The sequence below is a fragment of the Corvus moneduloides genome, chromosome 3 (genome assembly GCF_009650955.1).
Source record: "Corvus moneduloides isolate bCorMon1 chromosome 3, bCorMon1.pri, whole genome shotgun sequence".
Taxonomy (NCBI): Eukaryota; Metazoa; Chordata; class Aves; order Passeriformes; family Corvidae; genus Corvus; species Corvus moneduloides.
Window position 1 is genome coordinate 32,738,349 of NC_045478.1, and position 17,947 is coordinate 32,756,295.

General features: G+C 38.3%; 1 protein-coding gene across 47 annotated transcripts in view; it reads left to right on the forward strand.

Moving 5' to 3' along the window:
- The window catches only part of RIMS1 (regulating synaptic membrane exocytosis 1), a 316,131-nt gene that overhangs the window by 247,413 nt on the left and 50,771 nt on the right, over positions 1 to 17,947 (forward strand). For 33 of the 47 annotated variants that reach the window (XM_032104763.1, XM_032104765.1, XM_032104774.1 and 30 more), the window contains one exon: positions 5,637 to 5,803. The exons of the other annotated variants lie outside the window; for them this stretch is intronic. In XM_032104763.1, coding sequence (XP_031960654.1) covers positions 5,637 to 5,803 — 167 coding nt within the window. The remainder of the gene's footprint in view (positions 1 to 5,636; positions 5,804 to 17,947) is intronic. 47 annotated transcript variants of the gene reach the window in all.

Genomic DNA, 17,947 nt, shown 5'->3' on the forward strand with positions numbered 1-17,947 from the left:
GTGCACGTATTTTCACTGTTTCAGTGCTTGAGAGAACCAAAACATGGGTGGCATAATTCTGGATTTGCACAGAGGTAAATTACAGTATAACTTAATTAGCCTTTTAATTTAAAATACAGTAAGTTTTTTTTATTCCAGATGCCACACACAGAACACAAACACCATGCTGCAGCTGCTCCGGCTTTCCATTTTTTTGGAAGGTCTGTTTATTCAAGAGAGTAACTGACTAGAGCACTGTAGTATGTACTTTAAAAGGATATCACTCTGTATTTAGATGCACTACTGACTTAAGACTGTATATGATTGAAAAGCATTTAGCAGAAAAGTGTATCATGCATTTATTCAGTGGCACTGTGGATTTAACTCAGTAGTTACTGTCTTAACTCTTATGTGTTAACAGTTCATGTCTAAAGGAGGGGCTGGGTAGGATACTTGGGCTGATAGGAGGATGATTATGTTAAGTTTTACGTCATGCTGGGCAAGGCATTTAGGGCTGTGTATGGAAAGTGCTTTTGGACATAGATGTGGTGAGAATCTTCCTTTGGTCCCCTTCACCAACCTTGAAGAAAAAATTCTTTATGTCATATTAAGATTGCAGTCATTCCACTACTGGCTGGATTTCACAAAATGTAGTGAGTTCCATTCCTTTGACCTGTGGGCTTCACTGCAGTTTCCTCCTGGTTTGACTTGCTCGTTTTTTCTGTTCCCTGTTCGGAGGTTGAGCGGTGTTCATAGTAGCTGGATACAATTATAGGAGGAGTTATTTAGAATCATTGGTGCTTAGTGGGCTCTGGACCACAGTGTGAGCTGCTCCTAAGACAGAAACTGATGGAAGTCAGTGATGAGTCCTGAACACCCCAAGGTGCCAACTGCTGGGCTGTGAATGCTGGCAGCATTCAGAGGAACCCTGTGTGAGCAATCATAAAACTCAAGGTGCTTTGTGCAGGATTCAGTGTTTTCTGACAAACTTCCTCGTTAGAGTATGGTGCCTCAAAAGATAGCTGCAACCTCAAGACTTGCATAAGTCCCTGGGTGAATATATGAATGTGGTCTGGATTTCTTTTTCGTCATTTTAATGCCCATTTTATTTTCTCATTTAATTTCCTCATTTTAAGCACATAATGAGGTATGTATTTGCCAAGGTTAATCACCTGAGGCTTTTTTTGTAGTCAAAGGACAGCACACTCATTCAGTTTTCAAAGCTCTGAACTCTTGTATTCATCATGGTTTTGGGAGTTAAATCTAGAAATAGAAATACCTCTTAATATGGAAGATAATCCAATTATAATGGACTGTTAAATGACTTCTAAGATGTGCCTTATAATCAGTAAAATTGCTAACATTGTTAGTCATTAAGGAGCTGTAAAATTATTTGTAAGTACACTCTTGGTTTATGTCTGCATTCTTCCCATTGATGTTAATACATCTGCAGTTCATCATACCCCTTTTTTCTCCTTTTGCTGGTGTGCAAGAAGTAACAGCTCCACTGGTGGTAAGGTGAATGGAAGAAGTGCATTCCAGCTGTTTGTAGACTTCTGTTTTTGTAGTGCAGGCAGGGACAGTGCAGGTATTTTTGGCATTTGAAACTAGCTGCTATTAATGTTTAAAAAACCAGACCTACTCCTTAGTAATTGCTATTGAAGTTGCTGCAAACTTCAGCAACTCTCCTAATGTCATAAATAGTGCACCTTGGAAAAGGAATGTTACATAAGCTTTAAGATACAGAGTTGAAAGAGAAGTGATTGCACTGAAAATATACTTTGTTTCGAAGCTTCAAAATGATATAATATTTAAATCTAACATGTCGGGGAAATTTATTGCAAATATATGTGCAGTTATAAAGAGCAGCAGTTTTCTGCTTTACACTACAACTGTATCATATTATTTTTGAGCCCAGCTGGAAACCTGCAGGCATTGCTTCATTGCAGATACCATGTAAGAGGATCTTAGTCCATGTTATTTTTCTTCTGAATGATACATTCAGATGTATTGCAACAGTAAAATATTCTCATTTTAATTAGCACTGCTTTGTGGAAGAGTACTATTTACTTCTCTCTATGTTTGAAGGGAAAAAAGTTAACTTCAAAATTTCTTTCATTTTGTTCATCTGTTAGCTGAGATGACTGACTATCAGATTGTGTCAGAGGTAGGTAGGAAATCGGTAGGAAAACTTGTATGCCTTCTGTAGAGGTCAGTGAATTAAAAGGAGCGGGTATAGGAAGGAAAAGCTAAATCCAGAAGTAGTAGTAGGAAAATGTAAACTATGTAGCACTCAGCATTAATTTTCACCATCACTACTTTTTGTGCTAATCTCTATTTCTGTGAAGGAAAAGGTTTTCAGTTTCTTGGGAATCACAGCCCTGGCATACAGTATAAAGGGGTAGGGAAAGCTCAGCCATGCCATGAAAATCTCATTTAGGAAAGGATGCTTCATGTTTTCTTCATTAGCTGTGTGATTGCAATACAAGGCAAGTAGAAGACATGGATTCAGTTTTTTCTTTATGTCCCATCGCACTGTAAAATTCTCTGTTTACCAACATATGAAAAACTGTCCTTTAAGCCAGTCTGGTATGCACAAAACAATTCAATTTTTCGGACTGCTGGACTATATGGAGCAAAACAGACTGAGGATATGTATATAGTCCCCCCCTTACAGGGGATGATACCTGGGCTGAAGGCCCCTGCACCAATAAATGGTTTCATACTGATACTGAGCAGTCAATTGATGAAGCTGAATCTCTAAACAGCCACTGATACACAAACTGGGACTTCTAACTACTTTCCCAGTGTTCTAACCAGTAAGCTCCAAAACCATGCTTGATGCTTTCTCTCTCTCCCTCCTCCCCATCTTCCCCAGCCCATGTAGATAACCCCTGAAAGGTGGAGCGAATTCAGTACGAGTGAAACAAAGGATTTTCTTCATGACATACACAGTCCACCTGTTGAACCATAAGTTGAGTGCTCAAGAGCCAGATTTGGGTGTGGCTTGGGACAAAGGCCAGCAGCCTATGCCTCCCTGAATACTTAGAAGAAAGGCTTCCAGCAGGACAGCTTCCAGAAGTCATTGCATCTGGCCTTGATGGTTCTCTGGATGGGGGAGTCTGCCCTCCCCAGCAGCATGTCATGGTTGCTCAGGGACCACCTAAGTCTCCCACCATTGCAGATTCACTGTATGCACTCTCAAACCAGAGGGTACAAAGAGAATATGGACTTTTTGGTGAGGAAGAGAGGTAATTGGACATTATAATGGCAGAGGGAAGAAGTCAGATTGTCTACAGCAAACACAAATAAAACATGGAGGTATTTCTGAGACAGTCTGTTACTATGCTTAAGAAACCCCATGCATCTGAGAAAGATTGCTTGGTTTTATTTTAAACAAAGTGTTTTTAAAACCTCAACTGCAAAGGAGTAATTTCTAGGTATAATTTAAATATATGGAATGGGTGAAATCCCTATTTCACTAAAATCAACATAAATTTTATTATTTAATGGGATGATTTTGCAGGTTACAAATCTGTTTAGCTTAATAGAATGCCAGATCATTCCATGTGTCCAGGTGGTTTTCATATTTTTATGTGTCTCATTTAGAGTAGCTTGAAGGATTCATTAGGAATTCTTAAGGAATTTTGCATAAGACATCAAGGCTGTCTTGAGACTGGGGCAGTTTAACCTATACTGGAGGGAATTAACAATTCAGTTTTCTAGCCTCTGAATATTTAGCCTAAGTAAAAAGTTCTCAAACTTGTATTCTTGCTTTGAATATTTTTTTACACTTTAGAATAAAAATTTGATATCTTATTATGAGCTAGATCTGATAAGAATTAGTATGCTTTGTGTTTCCATTTCGGAGTTCCAATTTTATCTTGCAGTCTGAAGGACAGCAAGCAGCAAAATTTTTTAACAGACTGCAAGCCATTAACAAAAGGGGATCTGAATAAACATATCAGCATAGTCTCACCTTAACCCCATTGGGCATTTATATTCAGTAAAGTCACAACAAGTCACTTGTAAAGAGAACCTCTCAATAAATTCTCACTGTAGTTGAAAATATTTTTGAATATCAGAGAACTTGAGCCTTGTTTGTTACCCACTTTCTTAAAGTTGCCTTTAATAAACCAGAGCTTTCTCTGCTGCAGATGTTTTTACTCAAGCCACTGCAAGGCCCTCACAGGGTACTGCTAAGAGTTTTTGCTAAGCAGTGTTCTAATAACCTGAAGAATACACTGAGACAGTAAATTTATATAACCTCCATTTGTCCTGCAGATTTCCATATTTACAATTGATGCTTAGAATTGTCTTTATTCCTTCCCCTTCTCTACTCCTATTAAATTCCTCATTTTATCTTCAATGTTTTACCAAGAGGTTTCCAAGTGTACACAAGCATAGATGCTGAAAGGCACTGAAGCAAGAGAAGATAAACCTGGCTTTAGGAGAAGAGACCTGATAGATTCATCTGTACAAACTCAAGCTTGTGTTTGCCAGGTTTTTGGAATTAAGTCATGGCATTTGCTGAGTGACTCATCCAGCAATCCAGTGCCTAGTTGGAGTTTGGATATTCACAGTCACTGATTTGTGTATGATTCATAAATAAACTTTTATGCCTTGCAATTTTACAGAGCACAGATCTGGAAAATGAACTCCCTAGAGTGTCATGTCAAAAACTGCCTAGCTCTCCTATGTGTTAATAGTTTTCCCATAATGTACTTCGGGAAGTATGCCACTGGTTTAGTTGCTTTCCAGCCAAGAGTACCTTCTTCTAATGACAGAGAGTTTTAGTTTTGTGAGCCTGACAATTATTTGGTCCTCATATCTGTGTCAGTGAAGATTTAGGTAAGTGTGACATTGCTAGGATTGAACTGATTGCTGTCTGACTGATGATATGAGCAATAAGAGCACTATGTAATAGGTGGTGTGGTGTCAAAGTTGATTTTAAAAGTGAAGTAACTTCTTCCCCTGTCCACATATTCCCCCTGCTGGGTCTTCTGCTAGTGCTTATGCATGTGCAGATAGATGTAAATGCAACTAGACCAGGGAACTGATCTGCCTGGAAACAAATACTATATTTGTTGAGCTACCTTTCTGCCTAACTAGTCCTCTAGTATCACAATACAAAGAGATGTTTTGAGATAGAAAATGTACTTTTTTTCTTTTTTAATAGAACTTAGGAACTGAAATCAGTCCCTAATAGCTTCAGGTAGCATTATATTTCATTCAGGCTCATATGCAGTTTTATGTGCAGGTATTTAATAGCATATATTTTTAATATTTTTAAAATTTTTAAAAGAGTCTGTAGCCAAATGGATGGGTATGCATGTGCTTGAGATGTCTGCTGCATAAATATTTCATATAAATGTTTCATTATTTTCTAGTTCTAGTGTGCTGAAGAACCAGCAGTCTATTTAATTTCCAATGCTGTATTTTATTCCAAGTATCTTATTTTGTCCATAAATGGACATGTTTGATTTGTGCACTAGACATAAAGGCATTGTTTAATGTAGGCATTTCTTTGAATTTCATACAATTTTGTTACATCTAAAAGCAGTTAAAGAGAATTGTTGTACTTAGGCCATTTGTTGTCTCGATGAATGCGTCCTGTTTTGATGAGACTCCTCACCCTTTCTTTTCTTGATCTCTAGTATAATATACAAACAGATCAGTACAGAAGTTGTGATAACGTCTCTGCCAAATCGTCAGATAGTGATGTCAGTGATGTGTCAGCCATTTCCCGAACCAGCAGTGCCTCTCGCCTCAGCAGCACAAGTTTTATGTCAGAGCAATCCGAGCGCCCTCGGGGCAGGATCAGGTGAGTTCTCCATGCAGCTTCAATTGCATCACACTCCCTCCTTCACTGAGTTCCAGAATACAACCAGAACATCTTGAAACCAGATAGCCACGACGTAAGAATTTGTGAAAAATATTATGCACATATAAACTGTCTTCCATTACTGGCCTACGATGACGTTATTTTTGCAGTTGTGCATCTAAAACAGAAAGCAGACTTCCCATGAGGAGATGGTAGATTCATGTATTTATGGCCAGTTGAACTTGAACACAGGCTGTCCTCATTGTTGGCTAAGAATCAATGTAATGAATAAGTCAGTAAGGTCTTAAAGCAGAAATATTACTAGATTTTTTAGTTAAACAATTTTTTTCATAAAAGCTTGGGTTTTCTTTCTCAAAGTATTTTCCTTACCTACCTGCCTTTATTTTGCTGGTTTTGTGTATATGATAAATTTCTAGATTTGAAACTATTATTCATATAGTAATTTTGGTATCTGTGGTTTGAAAGTAGTTTAATTCATTTGCATTATCAATAATCAAATACATATTTCCTCCTTGATACTAATCTATTTTGGGGTTAGGGCTTTTTAGATGCACAGATTGGTTTTTGTTTTCATTTAACTTGATGACAAAACTCCCAGAAACTCTAATAGCTGTAGTATTGGCTTGGTAGTCTTTGATTACATCTGCCAGTTTCTGAACTCTCAAAAATTTGACTTTAAGTGTTGTAAAACACAAGAAGAATTACAAACGATTTAAAAAAAAATCCCTATTAGGAAATCTGCCTAGAAGGCATAATTTACCACTCAGAACACTTCTAGACAGACTCAATGTCTGAAAAGATCAGCTGCAGGAGTTTAGTGTGTTTATTATACAACAGGAAGGGATGTTAGGGAAGCTCAGAAACTGGCCTCTATGTTTGAGCTAGATCCACCTTATTTTCTTTTTAAGGAATGTTCATAAGGGTATTTAAAGTAATATTTCAGATTGGTGGAGGTATAACCTGACAGCTGCAGTAATCCACAGTCCAGCAGAACACTGCAGTGGAACTGTAAATGTATTTAAAGTCATCTCAATTCATGTCTTTAAATGTTGCATTTCATTGTGTCCTAGCTTTTCAGTATTTGACTCTTACAAAGGGCTTTATTCATACCAAAATACCTTATTTCATAGATACAGAATTTTTCTCAACTAGAACCTCTCACAGTGTCTTTGTCAGGTTCAACAAAGTAAGATTTTTTCCCATAAGTATGCCTAACAGATTTTATCAGAAATTTTCCTTGAGTTCAGGATGTGTGATCACAAATATCAGAACTGGGTGAACCCGTAACCTTGTGTGAGCCTGGAAAGGGTGAAACCTGGGGTCAAATCCTCAACCTCTTCCATTCTTAGGGGTAGCAGAGCACTTTGTGTACAGGATTGGGGGAACTCTTATACAAAACCAAGTGTCTGCAGTGGGAGCTCCAGTTCAGCCTCACTCTAGACCAGAAAGTGAGATGTAATTGAAATTCAAATGCCTCCCCTTTCTGATACTGTCCACAGAATCCATACCTCAGAAATTAGACACCTTATGCTTGCTTGCTTTAATCTTCTCTAAATTCAGGTAGTACTTCCATAGTGAACAAAATGTATAGTAATAACATACAATGCAGTTCCTTTGATAGAAATATGAGGAAGAAATTAAAAAATTGGGGAAAGGTTTGATTGTATTTGGAACAATATTTTTCATCTTGAGATTCATGCTGTTTAACTCCAGTCTCAAAAGCTATGTATCTTCAGTGGAATTCACATTAAAAAATAGGTTTTTATTAAATTATTTTTCTATCTTACCTAAGCCAGCATGAAAAAGGAGAAAACATCTATTATCTTGGATGGTTCACCTAATCTTCAGACAGGTGTCAAAGACACGGAATTATCCTTTTCTAGCATTACTTGTTGAAGAAACCCTAGATGACTTCTTTAGATTGGTTGCTTTCATTTTTGACATCTAAAATTAGATTAAATTGATTCTTTATCTCAATTACTAATATTTCTTTAAGGTCAAGGAATTAAGGAATTAGAAGTTTTAAGTTCGATTAGTAATTTGAAATTCAAGTTTTATTTTTGCCTCCAAAGAACCCAAAATTAGCATATATCAAACAGGATGGGATAGGATGGGATGGGATGGTTGAGCAGGAGGGGCAACATTTTTTGTCCTCCTGGTTTTTGTCTTACTGAAACCACATATCCAGCATCATCTTCATTTGGAAGTGTGTCAGGCCAGTGACCATGGCAACTTTGTGAGCATAATGTTAAGAACAAAGTTTGTTGAACTGCCTTTTATCCACCTACTTTTGTTCTCCAGATATGTGCTAGGGACAGACCTAGTAAGCATACAGAGGCTCAAAAGAGGTGGCTCGGTTCTGCCATTTCACTCAACTAAGTCATTCAACAAGTATCCTTAGGTACATTTTGTATCCAGAAAGAAAATACACAAATTCACAGTACGCAAGTGAGGTTTCTGGTCTGCATCACCTTTAGAAAGGATATCTGCATCTCTTTCTCCATCGAGCAGAAAAAAATTATTCCTAGGGCTATTGACCAGCAAGCTGAGCTAATTATATTAAATGGAGAAACATGATTAAGAGTAGTCTGGGGTTCTGATTAGTAACCTGAAGTGAAATGGTGCTCCCAACTTTTTGCATGAGTTAAAAATCACTGGCTAGTTATTCATATTGAGAGTTGTGGTGCCAAATGTCTGAACATGAAGTGTACCAGTTTAAAGACAGAAGTAGTTTTAGTAAATGCTGTTAGTCAGTATAATGTCATCATCCCTCATATTAATGCATCTGTGAAAACGGATGTAAATCAGACTCCTAGACATACGAGAATACAAGATCCTGTCCTCTTTAGGGCTGTCATTAAGAAAGTAATCCTTGGTTGTAACTTGGTACAAATGTCGGAAGGACTGAGGTTTCAGGTCATAGTGAGTGTGGTTTATATCCACTGACTTGATCATCAGTTCTACCAGCACAGTTCCTGACCGTTCCTCCCAAATCCTAATGGAGGAAAGATCCTTTAAAAAAATCTAGATAATCCCTTTTCCATATCAATCTAGGCAGAACTGGTGTCTTTCTATTTTCCCTCAATTTTGAAAATTTAAGATTATATGATTTGAGCCAATATATTCTATATTACCCTGTTTATAGTTATTTCTTTTTTCAAGAAGATTTTAAAACCTGGAAGGATTACTCTTTTTCTTGTGTCTCTCAAGCCTATGGGTATTAGATAGAAGAGTAGGACAATTCATGGGGAGTTTTTTGGCAATTTTTAATTTTAATAATTAACTCCTTCAGTTACATTACTGAAAATACACTGTGCTTTTAATATTGTAAAGCATTTATAGAATGAAATGCTATCTGAACAGCAAGCATAACACCAGTTCATGCAGAAAAACACAGAAATATTGTGCTTGTTACTTGAATAGTTAGATGACACTTGAGCTCTGTTTTGGGACAAAACTCCCAAATTTAAATTTTTGTAGTGTTAGGAAGTTTGAGCATGTTGAAGAAGTTAGTAACACAGAGAGAAGGAAAATCTACCCCTTCCTGTAATAAATGACAAGACCATGCCTAAACCTTTTACAGTAGAAGACTAAATTAATTCTTACAGTACATTTGCAATTGAATTGCCTGTAAGAAAGCTGTGACATAGCATGTATAGAAAATACCATTAGTTAATCTTCATTCTGGAGGTTTTGTTGATTAACACTTCTAATAGGTTGCAAGAGGGAATTATGATTGATGCAAGTTCTAAATATAAGTATATAAAATAGCTTCTTCCTTTCTAATTTGTTTAGCATTTTCAGGTATGTGTTATAACAAATGGCTTTGCGTGGATAAACTATTCTGTATATTAAATTATTCCAAACATCTTTCTTGTTACCATCCTGGGTAACTGCCATGCTCTCTAGTTGGAAGTGCAGAAAAAAATACAAGGAATTTTTGGTATGTGAACAAAATGTTCTGTGACTTCTGACTTGAATCAGAATCAGATTTGTGAATCTGGAGTTGGTATGTATTTGATGAGTGAAGCCAAATTACCAGTCCTTCTTTATGGAGGTTTGCTTTCATCAGTCATGGTCTTCATGCATTCATGATACAGTCGAGCAGTACTTTGTGCCTGCGTATGTTGGAGACATTACTGTGTATGTCTCTGAAACATTTCTCACATCCTAAATGAAGCAGAAGGAAATTTTTTTTGTGGTTTAATGCAAATGATTGATAAGTAAGAACCCATGATGATTAATCAGCACCACATGGGCTTGATCAGACAAAGAATGACATTTGCTCACTTAATTAAAAATTATGCCAGACTGTGTCATTGCATCACTTTTCATTTGTAGCCTGCTTATGCAAAGATACCCGGACTTCTTGGTGCCGTTAAGTAGGGAACTGTCATGCATGGTAAAGGTGAGGTGGAGGCTTCTGTTTTGGAGGAATAACAAGCTACCATAAGGTGTTTCACTTATATCCGATTTAATAAAATCCGCTAAATTTATGAAAGACTAAATAGCTTACTTTAAGGAGAATTTGTCTCAGTGTATCTGGATTTCAAACAAATAGTTCCTGCATTAGGAATATTACTGTTATCCCTCATTTTAAATTTGAAAACCACATCTTTATTAAGAATTATATTTTTTTATCTTGATCAATGTGTGGTATAATATCATTATGTCTGTGCCAAATTTTAATCGGTTTTTACATGCTTTTTTTAATTGAATGCTTAAGTGTAACTAAAATATTTTATATGAGTTTATCAAGGAAAGAGGATAATGTAATGGGTTGTAACTGTGGATTTAAGCCAGTTCTAATTTATTTCACATGTTACGCCATGCCACTGAATGGCTTGTATGACAAACTCATATATGCTTTTTGGGATTTATATTCTCTGTACATCGCTGAAGTTTGTACTGTTAGACTCTATCTGGCAAACATCTTCTTCCCTGATTTCCAGAACAGAATATACAACTTGCATGTAGCTGTTCTTTCAGTACACTGACACTTAGCTCTAGTACACTTGAGCTTTAAAACAGGAACAATGGAGTAGAGAAATGATGATTCATGACCAAGTGAGGAAGTGGTTGATGGGTTGATAGGCAATGGGTTCAGAGGGATAGAGACAGCCAGGACCTCACAAACAACAAAACAGGGCAGGAAGGAGCCACACAAAGTGTATGCACATGAAAAAGGATGTGATTGAGAGAAGACAATTTAGGGAAAGCTCTCATACCTTAGTGGGAAATCAGCACAAGGGTGTGGCTCTCCAGATGGCCCTATGCTCTAAAGGCATGGGGAACAAACAAGAGGAATTGGAGGTTTGTGGTGCAGCTGCAGGGCTATGGTCTCACCATGATCACTGGGAAGTGGTGGGATAGCTCATACTACTGGAGTGCTGCAATCCATGGAAGCACAGGACAGGATAGCAAGGAAGGAGTGATAGGAAGGATAGCAAGCCCTTTGTGTGAGAGAGCAGAATATGCAGGCTGATGAACCAGCTGAAAGTTCATAGCTCAGGATTTGAGGCCCAACCAATGTCATGATATTGTGGGTGTCTGCTATGGACTTCCTGATCAGGAAGAAGAATTAGATGAAGCCTTCTTCCAGTTGTGGGTTCTGGTTTCCTTGGAGAATTTAAACCATCCTGGTATCTGCTGGTTGAGCAATGCAGTAGGGCACAAGTAATCCAGGAGGTTTCTGTAGTGCACTGATGACCAGAGGGAACGTCTGGGGCAAGGACTCAGCAGAGGATGATCAGATCAAGGAACATTTAAATAAACTGGACATGTACAAGTTATTGGCACATGACAAAGTGTACCCATGAGTACTAAATGAGCTGGTGTTGACTGATGTCTTTACAAGGCCACTCAATAACCTTTGGAACATGGCAGTCAGGGGATGTTCTTGAAGACTTGAAGAAAGAAATCATCACTTCTGTCTTCAAGAAGGGAAAGGGATCTTGGAAACTGTCAGCCTTATCTCAACCTCTGAGTAGGTGAGAGAGGAAATAATCCTGGAAACTATTTCCAAACATACGTCTAGAACAAGGGGGTGATTGTGGATAGTCAGCATGAATTTACAAAGGGCAAATCAAGCCTGACCAGCCTGATATCCTTCTTTCATTCGCTGATGGATGAGAGCAGAATATCAGATGTTCTGTCTTGTCTTTAGTAAGATTTTCAGCACCCTTTTCTAAAACACCCTCATAGACAAACTGAGGAAGTACAGCCAGATTGGCAGAGGAAACTGGCTGAATTCCAGGTTCAGAGCATTGTGACCTGTGACACAAAGTCCAGCTGGAGGCAAATCACTTGTGATGTATGCCTGGGGTCAATATTGTGGCAGTACTGTTTAACATCTTCATTGGTGTTTGGAATGATGGGGAAGAATGCACCCTCAGCAGGTTTGCAGACAACAGAAAACTGATTGGAATAGTTGATATAGTAGGGGGATGTGACACTATTCAGAGGGACCTCGACAGGATGGAGAAATGGGCCATTAGGAACCTCATTACGTTCAACAAAGGAAATGAAAAATCCTGCAGCTGAGGAGGAGTAACCCCATGTGCCATTGCAGCCTGGGGGCTCACAGCTAGAACTCAGTTTTGCAGCTGGAAAGCAGCTTTTGAGGAAAGACCCTAGGATGTGTGTGGATGCTAAGATGAACCTGAGCCAACAATGCCTCCTTGCGTTTAAGAAGACCAACACCATCTTGGGCCGCATTAGGAAGAGTGTTGCCAGCAGGCTGAGGAATGTGATCCTTCTCCCTCAGCAGAGCTGAGTAGCTCTAGTGAGACACATCTGGAGTTTGAAGTCCAGTGCTGGGCTTCCCAGTACAAGAGACATGGAACTGCTGCAGCATGTCTAGCAAGGGACCATGAAGATGGTGAAGGGATTGGAGTGTCTGTCATACAAGGAGAGGCCAAGAGAGCTGAGTGTTCACCCTGGAGTAGAGAAGGCTCAAGGGAGATCTCACTGATGTGCACAAATGCCTGCTGAGAGGGACTGGAGAAGAAAAGGCCAGACGCATCTCAGTGAGAGGATGAGCACAAGCTGAAATAAGGCAAATCTCACTGAAACATGAGAAAAACTTTTTTTCTGCAAAAGTTATTAAACACTGGAACAGGTGGTGCAGAGATTTTGCACAGTCCAAATATCTGGGGATATCCAAGCCCCACGTAGATATGGCCCTGAGCAACCTGCTGTTATGACCCCTGCAGTATGTAGGAGAGTTGGACTATGCAATCTCCAAAAGTGTCCTTCAGCCTCAGTTGTTCTGTGACTCTCAGATTTTCATTTCATGCTGCTTATTATGCTGTTCTCTTGCACAAAATGCTCAGTGTGTTTAGTTTGGAACCAGGTGAAGTAACTGGAGGTTTGCCTTCTCACTGAGGACAAACAGCAGCGCTGAGCTGCAGATCTTTCAAGGTGATATAGTCAGAGGCCACTCTCTGGATTGGAAATAGATTTTCTCCCATTGGTTTCCCATCTCCCCACGTTGTACACTGGAACTAGTTTGATACAATTTATAGTGGTGAGGGGCTAGAGAGAGTCAGAAGGGTCTTCTGACCTCTTCTCAGGCTTCCCAATAGTGCTGTTTATTGCATCATAAATGTATGTGATGTGACTGGTGCAATACGGTGGTTCAGTCCTTCCCTTGCCCTCTCTTTAGCCCAGGACTGCATCCATCCTTCCCAGCACACTGGTTCACTAAAATGCACTGCACCACAGGGCCAGCTGAGCAAAGTTTAACTTCTTGTCATAACAATGAAGGAAAACAATATGCCAAGGTTTTTCATGCATTTGATGAGACTGAGGTCTGTGTTGAAATAAAGAAACCCACTCATTTAATGTTAATTACAAAAGTAATTAAAGTCTTTATATTGAATTTGTGCTACAGTGACTAAGGGTGTAATCAAGATACTTTACTCATGAAGAAAATGAAATGTAAAATCTTTTCATTATTGCTATAAATATTGCAAACAGAACTAGTGGAGGCAACAACAGACGAACACCAAAGCTTATTAATCAATAAAAGTAAATCACCTGGAAAATGGAAACGAATTCACAAGTCATTTCAGACTGGCTTTGTGGGGGATATTCACTATGCCCCACTCATTATCTAAACCTGGGAGAAGATCCTGAAAATGTGGGGAGTATAACAGATTTTTCGTACCCTGCCTAAGTTTGATCCTGTATCTCTTAACTAACCAGTGTAAGGGCAAGTTCATATTATATAAAGAAAGGATTGAGCTGTATAAACTTGCAGTGGAATATGCAGTGCTGGAGCCTAGCATAAGAGGGATCTGTTGTATATATTGGGTAAAATTAGGTATTCCTGGGGTTTATAGCTCTCATTACTGGTATTCTGTATAAAAATAAATGTTATTTGAATTATTCAAGATGTTATCAACCCAGACCCTTGTCTGGAAAAGGATACATCACATACTTGGAATCAAGGTGGTTCCTCATTCTTGGATTCTGAGAGCCTTCAGGGTGTCATACCAGAAGACACAGTAGATCATCTTGTGTGCTGTATATGCTGTGGCACTGCTGAGCAGATTAAAAAAACCCCAAACCCTTGCATGCCTCGTGCATGCCTAGCTGTGTGCCATCAGGTGATAATCATCACAGTGCTCTGGCAGCATGCTGAGCTGGGTCCCTTGCTCAGAAGTAGATGTCAGCAATATATGAAGAGCTAGATCCTATCAACTACAAATCTCCACAGCTCCACAAACAGTGGTGTGGCAATATCAGTCTGCATCACGTTGAAAGCTGGTCCTTAAATGGCATTTTCAAAGGGGTTTTTCCTGGGTTTCTGCTTAAATTCTGCCATGAGCAGCATTTCAAAGCATCATTGTGGAAGGTCTGTTCCATATTTCTCAGGCCTAAAGCACCACACAGTCAATTACATACCTGCAGCAGTAGCAGAAATGATGAATTCTGCTGCATGGGTATTCACATACAAATCGGATCAACCTTTTCAGTCGTCACATTTCTAAAGAATCTTGGACCAAGTTCTCAGTTGCTATTTATCTTCCATATTATATCTGCTTCAAAGCCTGCATAGCTAATGTCTTGCAAATTTATAAATGACTGAAGTTTTGCTTTATCAGCTGGGCTATGGATCACCAGAATCAATGCTTCAATATGATTGGTTTTAATCAGCTGTCAAAGCTCCAGTGCAATGGTACTCATTGAAAAGCTACTCATTTCTTTTCTTAGTGTGAACTGGTATGGCTTTGGGGACATAATGCTGTTGTTCTCTTTTCTGAAGTTCCCATTTTTAATGGTCAAAATTCTGCATAAGTTCCAATTTTTTAAATTATGTCTCTGCAAATTTAACTTAAGAGTATTTATTGACCCAGGTATTTCTTTCTTGTGGCAAATTGTAGATCCTGCAATTTTCATGTGCAAGATTTTTTAAGATGATTTGGCTATATTTCACATAAGTATGAAATCCTACGTCTTGTATGTAAATTGGAATTCCTCCTTTCTAAGAAAGAAATAGAGATACTAGAACTAATCTACACTAATTAAAGTAATTCATATATTTATAATGCAATAGTTCTTTAGTGTTAAAAATGTAAAAATAACAGTCTTTTTTTTCTGGATTGGAAATTTAGAAGCCAAAAAAACCAACATGAATTTCACAGGAAAGTGGAAACCCATGAAACTAACAAGTCTACACTCAAGATAGTGACATGTTTTTACAAGTATTAATATTTTTTAATGGTTATTGATAACATTATGCTGTGGAACACCTTGACATAAGGGTAATATTTTAAATCTGGGTTTACAAGGAAGACTAGTTCATCTCTTTATTTAAAAACAGGGAGACTTCTGTGTGTGCTTAACAAACAGCTACCTTAATTCAGCTTCCTCCTAGAGGAGTAACTGATCTTTTTCGACACACAGAGATATTCTAAACAAAAATCTAAACTCCTTATCTTGTTTTTACGTACACCAAAAGCTCGAGCTGTTGGAAAACTTCTCAGTCTTCATGTAACTGTGTTGAGTAGCAATAGTATGACTGCTACTTTGCTTAAAATACAACAACTAAAATAGAAAAAACACGGATACGGAACAAACAATGCAAGCCTTGAAAGATGATGCAGTTTTATTACAGTGCATTGTGAAATTTGTAGTTATTGCAAATTCCCTAGCAGGGTTATCAAGGACTAAGAGCTTCACAAACGTGGACAACTGTGTTGCAGCTGTCATCAAAACTGATAAATGAAGAAGGGGGTTTTTTAAAACTTCAGGATGGTAATAGTGTTCATTCTTGAAAAGAAAGTATTTGCGCAACAAAAAGCCTAATCAAGATTTTGAGGCAAAGCCATAGGGACAAAGCCTTCTCTAAACTTGTTTAGAGAATGAGGCAGGAATTGTAGAAAGATAAAGAATGCTCTTCTCACTTGCCTAGTTTATTACTGCTCTGGGAAATTACTCTGCCCCATAGTTTTTATGTGATTAGTGACAACTCATTTCAGACATGTCTTTGTTGGTGACCATATGCTGCCTGTTGCATGGGAGTTTATTGTATCTTGATGCTGTGAATTCAATCTCCCTATCATGTGGAAAGTTTGGAGCAGAACTCACACATGATTCTTTAAGGTTCTCGTTTGTTTAGCCCAGTGACAGTGTTAGAGACTGCACAGTTGCATGGTTGCTGAGTTCACCACACAAAACGTTGTGATGGCACATGGAAAAGCTTTCTCTGCGAAAGCAGAGAGGATAGTGAGTGCTTTGTGGCTACAAAAGATAAACTGACCCTCTCGGGGGCGGGGTCATAATATAATAAATACTTGTGCTGGGACATTGAAAAGACCTTTTTCATTCAGTTTCAGGAATTTTTAGGAACTGTTTTGTTTTCAGAAAGAGTGATGATAGATTCATTCCTCAGTTTTCTTACTCTCTTTCTGCTTCAGTATCACCATGACTCTTTCCTACCAGCATTATTGTCCATTATACTCTTTTTTGTACTCCAGGCAGGTGACTTTGTCTTGAGTCATGCCTGATGGCCAACAAACTTGCAGCCTCCCTGCATCCTGGACAGTCTAGCTAATTTCTCCCAAATGCAGAATAGGCAAGAGGTGCAATTCCTGGGAAATACTGACTTTCTGCCTCTGAGCTGGAGGCAAAATAGTAATATTCAGGAAATGTACAATCTATTTAGCATAGGGGCTGCGGTGAGTGCAATGTCACTTTGCAACAAGAAGGTTTCCTGGTATCTTAACAGTTGATCTCTTTGAAATCTTTTAATATGAGAGGTATGACTTAAAGAAGTTGTTTTACCAAATTGACAAGTACTCAAAAGAATTGACAGGTACTCTATGTGCCAAATAGAAGGATCACCTCACTGGAATCTTTCAGTGAGACACTGGCCACTTCTCAAAGTGAAATGAATTTATAATTTTTTTGTTGTTGCTGTTTTTGGGGTTTTTTTTCTTTTTATTTCCTTCAAAAGGGCCAGGCAATCTGCCATGGTATATCAGGTGGAACTTAGAACAGATAAAAGAAGAAATTTGACTATGGGCAGAAACCAGGCATGTAAAATTTCTCCCTAAATTTTTCATGTTTGATGAATCAGAACCAGATTCAGGTAACAGGCAAGGCATTTTGCATCTAAAATCTCCACAGTGCAAGCATCCACTGCAATACTTGAAGTAGTTTGCCAATCCTACTTTGTTTCTGATTATCCAAATCACTGCAGCTAAAAACTGAACACCAAAAAAGTTTTATTGGCTGTGCACTTCCCAGTTTCATTAAAGAGAGAAGCATATTGAGCATGTACTGCGATTAGTTAATATTGCTGCTCAGGTGATCTGTCTTGGGGCAAGGACAGGCACTCTGATGTAACCTGAGTCACAGCTTTTGCTTTTTGCAGGGGGGAAATAGGGGGCAGTAGCCTCCAAGTTATTACCATGAAGTCAAGATATATGAAAACATTTTAGATAAGCTGCTTAAAAAATAAAATGTATCCTCTTTACCCCCGGAGAGTATATTACAGATGGAAACTTCTGGTTCTGAGGTCATTTATGTACAACACCAAGGTTAAGCCAGAGTAATTAATGTTCTAATTATTCATTATCTAAAGATAATGATTTTTGAAAATCCGTCATTATA